At 46.4% G+C, this 9,641-nt stretch overlaps 1 protein-coding gene across 1 annotated transcript in view; it reads right to left on the reverse strand.

Moving 5' to 3' along the window:
* The window catches only part of LOC311248534 (exocyst complex component 4-like), a gene marked incomplete at both ends in the record, with an annotated part of 88,556 nt that overhangs the window by 3,384 nt on the left and 75,531 nt on the right, over positions 1-9,641 (reverse strand). The window contains 4 exons of the mRNA XM_084339399.1: positions 1,714-1,741; positions 5,520-5,608; positions 7,293-7,338; positions 9,108-9,252. Coding sequence (XP_084195525.1) covers positions 1,714-1,741; positions 5,520-5,608; positions 7,293-7,338; positions 9,108-9,252 — 308 coding nt within the window. The remainder of the gene's footprint in view (positions 1-1,713; positions 1,742-5,519; positions 5,609-7,292; positions 7,339-9,107; positions 9,253-9,641) is intronic.

Here is a 9,641-nt window from a genome sequence, read left to right on the forward strand (position 1 = left end):
TGAAGTTTAGACTTCAGAGAGGGAGAGTAAAGTACAGAAAAAAAGGTACCGTTGGGTACCAGTATCGATTCCCAGGTAAAAATAAACATTTTCAGGCTCGGTGTCCCGAAAAGACCCACCGCGTAGGCCAGCTGCAAGACGCATTTTACAATAAACCTCTGTGGGGCTGCTTAAAAAAAATATATATATAATCGCAAATGTAATCGCAATCGCAATATCTGTCCGAAAAATAGCAATTAGATTATTTCTCAAAATCGTGCAGCCCTAAGTCAGAGTATTTCATCAACCCTCTAGTCAGAGTCACAGTTTTACTGTGTGCATCAATAGAGAAACGTGACAGGAGGAGGTCACTGAAAGGTCACACAGACTGTGGTTGTACTGGGCAGCTCCTAGTGGTCAACAGTGAGAGACTGTGGTTGTACTGGGCAGCTCCTAGTGGTCAACAGTGTCAGACTGTGGTTGTACTGGGCAGCTCCTAGTGGTCAACAGTGTCAGACTGTGGTTGTACTGGGCAGCTCCTAGTGGTCAGCAGTGTCAGACTGTGGTTGTACTGGACAGCTCCTAGTGGTCAACAGTGTCAGACTGTGGTTGTACTGGGCAGCTCCTAGTGGTCAACAGTGTCAGACTGGTTGTACTGGGCAGCTCCTAGTGGTCAACAGTGTTAGACTGTGGTTATACTGGGCAGCTCCTAGTGGTCAACAGTGTTAGACTGTGGTTGTACTGGGCAGCTCCTAGTGGTCAACGGTGTCAGACTGGTTGTACTGGGCAGCTCCTAGTGGTCAACAGTGTCAGACTGTGGTTGTACTGGGCAGCTCCTAGTGGTCAACAGTGTCAGACTGTGGTTGTACTGGGCAGCTCCTAGTGGTCAACAGTGTCAGACTGTGGTTGTACTGGGCAGCTCCTAGTGGTCAACAGTGTCAGACTGTGGTTGTACTGGACAGCTCCTAGTGGTCAATGGTGTCAGACTGGTTGTACTGGGCAGCTCCTAGTGGTCAACAGTGTCAGACTGTGGTTGTACTGGGCAGCTCCTAGTGGTCAACAGTGTCAGACTGTGGTTGTACTGGGCAGCTCCTAGTGGTCAACAGTGTCAGACTGTGGTTGTACTGGGCAGCTCCTAGTGGTCAACAGTGAGAGACTGTGGTTGTACTGGACAGCTCCTAGTGGTCAACAGTGAGAGACTGTGGTTGTACTGGGCAGCTCCTAGTGGTCAACAGTGTCAGACTGTGGTTGTACTGGGCAGCTCCTAGTGGTCAGTGGTTCTCACATATAGTAGGTCAGGGACCCCCATCTGAGAGAATATTTGTTGTTAGATTCAAGAATTCCAAAACTGATACTGTAGAAGGAGATCCTGTAGAAGTGAAACCGAACATGAACAGAGTAATTCTTGTTTTTTTCTCTCATTGGACTAAACTACAATTTGAGTTAAATTAAACTATTCACCATTTCTCTGGGGACCCCCTGGGAGCCTCTCAGGGCCCCCCGGGGGCCCCGCACCACACTTTGAGAACCACTGGTCCAGATACACATACAGACACAACATCTACATTTAGTCATTTAGCTGACGCTTTTATCCACAAAACACCCACACACACATACAGACACAACACACACATATACAGACACAACACACACACACACATACAGACACAACACACACATATACAGACACAACACACACACACATATACAGACACAAAACACCCACACACACACCCCACATCCAGACACAAAACACCCACACCTGCACACACACAGACACACATATAGACACAAAACACCCACACACACACCCACCCACATCCACCCACACACACACACCCACCCACCCACACACACCCACCCACACACTACCCACACACCCACCCACCCACCCACACACACACACCACCCACCCACCCACCCACCCACACACACACCCACCCACACAGAGTCCACCCAGATGTGGATACATATGGAGCTATAATGAAGGCTTTAGATGAAGCAGTAGATTAATTAAAGCGCACGGAACACGCTTCAATGGAGAGAGCAAGTAATTAAGGCCTTGCTCAAATCTGTGTGTATGTGTATGTGTGTGTGGATGTGTGTAATATGATAGATGCCCCCCCCCCCCCCCCCACCCCGAATACCCAGGAGAGACATACGATAGATATTACAGATTAATTTCAAATCCATTACAGAATACGAGCGCGTGTTACAAAGTCATTACACATAGATTGTAGAAATCCAGACGCGGGCCTCTCTTCAAGAGGAAGGCTTCCAGCTGGGTGCAGGGCACAGAGATTTGACAAAAGCGCCACACGCCACGATAAGCTACTATACGGTGACCTTTGTGCAAACTGTAGGTGTGTTGTGGTCAGGAGAGGAGGCTGTAGGTGTGTTGTGACGAGCCTGGTGGTGGTCAGGCTCGTCACGGTTAAAAAACAAACTAATTCAAATGTCCACACGCAAGTGCAATATCAATCAATAAGAATATGTATTGATTACAGGCAGAATATAGTTCGATGGCCAAATAGAATGGTCGTAATACAGTCTGATGGTCAAAACACAAAAACAGGCTCTCGTACAAAAAAAGGATTGTTCAATACTCGCTCCTCCCATCGCTACTCTCGCAAAACAGCTGCGATTGGAGGATAATTAAAAGAGAGACAGAGACAGAGAGAGAGAGAGAGAGAGACAGAGACAGAGAAACAGAGAAAGAAAGACAAGGAGAAAGAGAGAAAGACAGACAGAGAGAGACAGAGACAGAGAGAGAGAGAGAGAGAGAGAGAGAGAGAGAGAGAGAGAGAGAGAGAGAGAGAGAGAGAGAGAGAGAAGTAAAAAGAGAGAGAGACAAGAGCGATAGACAAGAGGGAGAGACAGGGAGAGAGAGACAAAGGAGAGAGAGACAGAGAAGTAAAAAGAGAGACAGAGATAGAGAGAGAGATATATAGAGATAGAGATATAGATAGAGAGAGAGATAGAGAGACAAAGAGAGAGAGAGATACAGAGAGACAAAGAGAGAGAGACAGAGAGACAAAGGAGAGAGAGAGACAGAGAAGGAAAAAGAGAGACAGATAGAGAGAGAGAAGGAAAGAGAGAGGCACACATGACTCAAAGTGTTGAGTGATCCCTCCATCAGAACAACTCATCACATCAATCTCTCCTCTCCTACTCTATCATTCCACCTTCCATCTCTCATTCTCTCTCTTTTGCTCTCATTTTTCAATCTATCCCTCTCTCTCCTTCATCTACTTCCGCTGCCTCCATTCTCTCTATCTCTCTCTGTCTCGCCCCCTCCCTCTCTCTCTGTCTCTCCCCTCTCTCCTTCCTCCTCTCTCTGTCTCTCTATCCCCCCTCTCTCTGTCTCTCCCCTCTCTTCCCCCTCTATCTATGTATCTCTATCCCCCCTCTCTCCATCCCTCCCCCCTCTCTCTATGTATCTCTCCCCTCTCCCTCCCCCCTCTCTATCTCCCTTCCCTCTCTCTCCCCCCTTCTCTCTATCTCTCCCCCCTCCTCCCTTTCTCTCCCTCTCTCTCCCTCCCCTCTCTATCTATATGTCTCTCTCCCCCCTAACTCTCCCCCCTCTGTCTTTCTCCCCCTCTCCTCCCCTTTCTCTCTCTACCCCCCATCTCCCCCCTCTCTCCCTCCCTCTCTCTCTCCCTCCCCCCTCTCTCTCTCCCCCCCTCCCTCGCTTTCCCTCCCTCTCTCTCTCCCTCTCTCTCTCTCCCCCATCTCTCTCCCCATCTCTCTCTCCCCTTCCCCTCTCTCCCCTTCCTCTCCACCCTCTCTCTCCCCCCTCTCTCTCTCCCCCTCTCTCTCTCCCCCCTCCCTCTCTCTCTCCCCCTCTCTCTCCCCCTCTCACAGTGGAGGTTAATTTAAAAGAGAGAAAGCCCCCCTCGGCCCCTCCTCCTTCCACACTGTCTCAATATTTTTTTTCTTATATAATTTCTTCCTTCAGAAATCTGTGAATGGCTTTCTTCAGTGGACCCTGATGAAAACAATGACTTTTAACCCTCCTCTTCCCGCCCTCCCTCCATCCCCGGTCCAGTTATTTCACTTTCTAAATGATTTCTTACTCCTTCCATCTCTCTCTCCGTCATGCAGGGGCCCTGGCGGCTCCCGCGGCTGGCTCTGTGTATTGTGACAGGCTGGAATGAAAGCCTGCAGAAATCTCATCTTCTTATGAACGCTGCGAGGCATTCAACCAGTCAAAAAAAAATAAAGTACGCCCCCCCCCCCCCCCCCCCCATCTCTTCTTTTTTATAAGGCGCAGAGGGAAGTGAGGAGATGAAAAAAGAAAAAAGTGAGCTGTTATTTGAAGAGCGTTTGGTTTTTTTCTTCTTCATCCTGTGTTAATCTAAGCTTTTCTGCTCCAGAGGAAGGCGGTGGAGTTGGAAGAGGTGCGTTTTGAATTCCACCGCCGTCGGGCACAAACCTTGTATCTCCCAATGTTGGAGCGTTTTAGAAAACATTGTATCTCACAATGTTGGAGCCTCCTTCGTAACTCCATTTACATACTTATTCAGCATTCTCGAACGGCTTCGTATTGTAATTCATTGTAGGATTTATGTAGGATTTAGGAACTGGAAATGGCAGTCGTCAGTCGGACAGACCGGTGTGCGCCGTGATTTCATTGGGGATTGCCGATACCACAGACATCCCGGGAATTCAATAATTATAATGATAATGATCAAAGGAAAAGGCAACAATGACTTGATGGTTATATGACAATATATGGCAACAGGTTATATGAGGTAGGAGATGTATTCAGCTTGTAGACTATAGAACAACAACAGGTTATATGAGGTAGGAGATGTATTCAGCTTGTAGACTATAGAACAACAACAGGTTATATGAGGTAGGAGATGTATTCAGCTTGTAGACTATAGAACAACAACAGGTTATATGAGGTAGGAGATGTATTCAGCTTGTAGACTATAGAAATACAACAGAAAACATTTGGGTGGAAATGTGCCGTTTACAAGAAAACTCTGTTGGAATCTTTAGGCATCTTTGTCTGAACCAGAAATGAGCTATAGTCAGTTCAGTTGTAATGGTATTGTCACTGTGCTGTCATGACCTCTCATCCATCCCTCTCTCCATCCACCCCTCTATCCCCCCCTCACTCTCCCATCCCTCCCTCTCTCCATCCATCCCTCCTTCCTTCACTCCCTCCCTCCTTCCTTCACTACCTCCCTCCCTCCCTCCCTCCCTCGCTACCTTGCAGTTGTCCACTCTTGCTGTAGAGCTCTCTCCTCTGCTCTCTCATCCCTCCCTCCCTCCCTCCCTCCCTCCCTCCCTCCCTTGCAGTTGTCCACTCTTGCTGTAGAGCTCTCTCCTCTGCTATCTCATCCCTCCCTCCCTCCCTCCCTCCCTTGCAGTTGTCCACTCTTGCTGTAGAGCTCTCTCCTCTGCTCTCTCATCCCTCCCTCCCCCCATCCCTCCCTCCCTCCCTACCTTGCAGTTGTCCACTCTTGCTGTAGAGCTCTCTCCTCTGCTCTCTCATCCCTCCCTCCCCCCATCCCTCCCTCCCTCCCTACCTTGCAGTTGTCCACTCTTGCTGTAGAGCTCTCTCCTCTGCTCTCTCAGGTAGGTACTCATGCTGATGGCGTGAGAGGAGGACTCGAACCTGAGAACAAGCAGAGACGCAGACCGTCAGCAGAGGATACAGAACAGACTCAGACTGTGTCTAAAACCAAACCAGTCAGAACATTATACACTATAGCAAAACACAGAATACAACTATGTTTTTTTTTTTTTATCCACTTTTTCTCCCATTTTCTATATTTTCTCCCATCCCAATTTCGTATCATCCAATTCAACCCTCCCCTGTCACAAACGCTGTTTCTTGCCTCCCACAAGGCGGCTGCAATGTGGACTAAGTCATACATAGCACAAGTCCCCTCCGGTACTTGAGGTAACAGCAGTCGCATCTTTTCACCTGCGCAGCTCGATCTCTCAGTGGCGAGGAGTAACGCGTGGGAGGCTCACGCTGCCCCCGAGACTTCCTGATTCTACTGCGCAGGCGCACCAACCGACCTGTAGGAGTCGCTGTCCACAACGCCCGATCCCCACCCTTCAGTTTCCCTCCCCGTAATATGGCCAATGTGTATTACTGCGGACGACCAGCTAAACTGAAAACAATGTGGAGAGCTGGATTCGAACACGCGAACCCAGCGTCTCCACATTGGTGGCGAGTGCCTTGCCCACTACACCACCTAGCCGCCCAGAATACAACTATGTTTTATGGCAGAAGACTGTGTCTAAAACCAGTCAGCACTAGGGCTGAGCCCAAACGTTTGAACGTTCGGACCTTCGTTTGTTACTTTGGCATTCGAATTCTAAATCAACATTCGAATTCTCTATTAAAAAAGTTTTTTTTATATATATTTCTTTTATGGAATTGTTATCCAATTGAATTTTATGGATAGACATTCATTCTGTTTAAACCAATGAGGTTTTTCTTCACAGTTGCAGATAAAGATTAGGCTACACTAATATTATAGTATTATACTATTAGTATATGACTCGTCATTTAGTATAATAAATGTAATTTATTATAATAAAAAAAATTTTGAACACCCGTTCGAAAAACCCTGACAAAGTTCGAAGCCCAAAAACAGGCTTCGGGGACAGCTCTAGTCAGCACACTATACACTATAGCAAAACACAGAATACCACAATGTTTTATGGCACAAGGCCGTGTCTAAAACAAAAGTAGTCAGATGGTCGGCAGGGAACACTGTTGTAAGACATTCTCTGACACAATAAGTCGGTCGGGACACAAAAAACAATATAGCAGGTTTTTAAATGTTTTTCTAACCTTTATTTAACCAGATAAAAACTAATTGAGATTAACATCTCTTTTACAAGAGTGACCTGGCCAATAAGGACAGAAAAACACATTTAGTTTCAGACAAAAACTAAAATTAAAACAAGTGAGCTCATGGTTAAAATAAAAACAAGTGAGCTCATGGTTAAAATTAAACAAGTGAGCTCATGGTTAAATAAAAACAAGTGAGCTCATGGTTAAAATAAAAACAAGTGAGCTCATGGTTAGACACACAGTTCCAAGGTAAGAAAAATAGGCTATGTCAATTAAAACATGTACAGTTTCCTATGGTCTCAGATTCCATGGTCTTCATCATATATTTGAATTAATTTAGGGTTAAAGTATCCTGTAGTTGAAGCTCGTCTTGCAGGCTATTCCATCAGGTTACAGATGAATAATAATACAGAGATAGTGTCTAAAACCTGGGAACCTGAGAAGCCACAGTCATCAGCATAGAGCATAATACAATATAGCCGAATACAGGATATAACAAGAATGCTGAATGGCCTTGAGATGGTGACTCAGACCTGAGACGCAGAGTGAGATTATATCTTGGGGAGAAACATTTGGAGCAGAGCGCTGTGTGGATTTCAATCATTCTAAGACTTGATAAATCATAAAAGAAATATGATATATGAGACACATGGGGGGGGGGCAAATCTGATTTATTTGAGCAAGATTTTATGGCAATAACATTGCGGTTTGTTCTGGATAGTGTAGTTTTATGATTTTTTTTATTGAACGTAGCTTAACACATTGACCGCCACAGCAGGGGGCGCTAATACCCCATTCATTGCCAGGTCTTTATTCAATGGATATAGTTTTAGACTGTGACATTTGCGAGTGCTTAAAATATATCTTATATTATATCTAGGGGTCTAATAACGCCGTCGGGTCTCAATGAGCTGCTTCTAGTCAACATTGCAGAGACAGATTGTTTTTTCATTGGTACATTTCCGTTTTATACCGTTTTGAATAGAGTATGGTTTGGGTGTTTTTCAGTAATTCCAGGAAAAGGCGAGAAAAATGCATTTTACTGTAATCCAGTCATCACGTTGTAATTTTTCGGCTGATTATCTAATCATCCTGAAATCAACACTAGATTATCACTATTATGTCTCCTCGTCCATACATGAAATGACCGTCGTAGCGGGCGCTCGCCCCCCTCCCCCACCGCAGCCAACGGTAATAAGCACATACACCTACACACAGATCGCTTTGATCGCGATAGAAATAAATCAATCATCAAAAAGATCAACGATCAAATTCATATTATGATGTTCTTACCTTGTATCTGATGTAATGCAAAAGAGATAATCCAAATATCTTATCACAATTCCAAATAATGCTCGTGGAGGTCCGCACCACACTACCGACCGTTTCACAATGACGGGCGGGCGGAGTTACTGTTCGATGCCATCGTTGTATAGAAGTGGCTCGCCTGAATATTTAAACCCTGCCCACCCGGCTCAGATCGCCTCATAAAAGACACAAGCCCATTTTCAATGAGATGCAATAGCTCCGCCTGGCAGTAGAGGGTGGTGTTGACCGTCTGCCAGCTCAGACAGGGTCTGAAGACTATACCAGAGGCTGCGGCTATGAATTATGAATAGATATAGCGAATAAACGATATAGCGATCATAAAAACTAGTAAACTCGTTATTGGCGTTATTCGATTGGCGACCAATAATGAGTATACTCGTTCTTGGCGCAGAAACGGTTAAGGCTTGCAGTGTGAAGGTAGCTTAAGGCTTGCAGTGTGAAGGTAGCTTAAGGCTTGCAGTGTGAAGGTAGCTTAAGGCTTGCAGTGTGAAGGTAGCTTAAGGCTTGCAGTGTGAAGGTAGCTTAAGGCCTGCAGTGTGAAGGCAGCTTAAGGCTTGCAGTGTGAAGGCAGCTTAAAGCTTGCAGTGTGAAGGCAGCTTAAGGCTTGCAGTGTGAAGGCAGCTTAAAGCTTGCAGTGTGAAGGCAGCTTAAGGCTTGCAGTGTGAAGGCAGCTTAAGGCTTGCAGTGTGAACGCAGCACTAAGGCTTGCAGTGTGAAGGCAGCTTAAGGCTTGCAGTGTGAAGGCAGCTTAAGGCTTGCAGTGTGAAGGCAGCTTAAGGCTTGCAGTGTGAAGGCAGCTTAAGGCTTGCAGTGTGAAGGCAGCTTAAGGCTTGCAGTGTGAAGGCAGCTTAAGGCTTGCAGTGTGAAGGTAGCTTAAAGCTTGCAGTGTGAAGGCAGCTTAAGGCTTGCAGTGTGAAGGCAGCTTAAAGCTTGCAGTGTGAACGCAGCCCTCAGTTCAGAGACAGATCCTTACTTGAACAGGACTGCTTGGCGCGCTGGGGTTTCTTCTTGGAGAAGAAGGCGGCGAACTCACTCCCGGTGCTGGCGTAGGAGAGCTGGGCCGAGGGCTCCGCGGCGCTGCGACTGTTCTTCACGTCCAGGTAGTCCATCAACAGGACCTGTGGAGACACACCACGTCACAGTTCACTCCGGTGTGGAATCCATTGTGCTGAGAAGATGTGAGGCTTTACATTTACATTTAGTCACATAGCTGAACGCTTTCATCCAAAGAGACTTTCAAGATGTGTACAACCAGTCAGCAGGAAGGAAGGTACAACTCTGGCAGCTGAGGGTCAGTAACACTGTTCGTCAAACAGGGTTGAACTTGAGTGCTACAGTCTTGAGTGCATAGTAGTAAAGACATATTAGCATAGTAGGTACTAGTAGTATAGGTATAGGCAAGGTAGATTACTTAGTAGTATGAGAGTGCATGATAGTAAACGACAGTATGAAGCGGCACGGTGGTGTAGTGGTTAACACTGTCGCCTCACAGCTAGAAGGTCCTGGG

This window comes from Notolepis coatsorum, assembly GCF_963971535.1.
Source record: "Notolepis coatsorum genome assembly, contig: SCAFFOLD_618, whole genome shotgun sequence".
In the NCBI taxonomy this organism is placed as follows: domain Eukaryota; kingdom Metazoa; phylum Chordata; class Actinopteri; order Aulopiformes; family Paralepididae; genus Notolepis; species Notolepis coatsorum.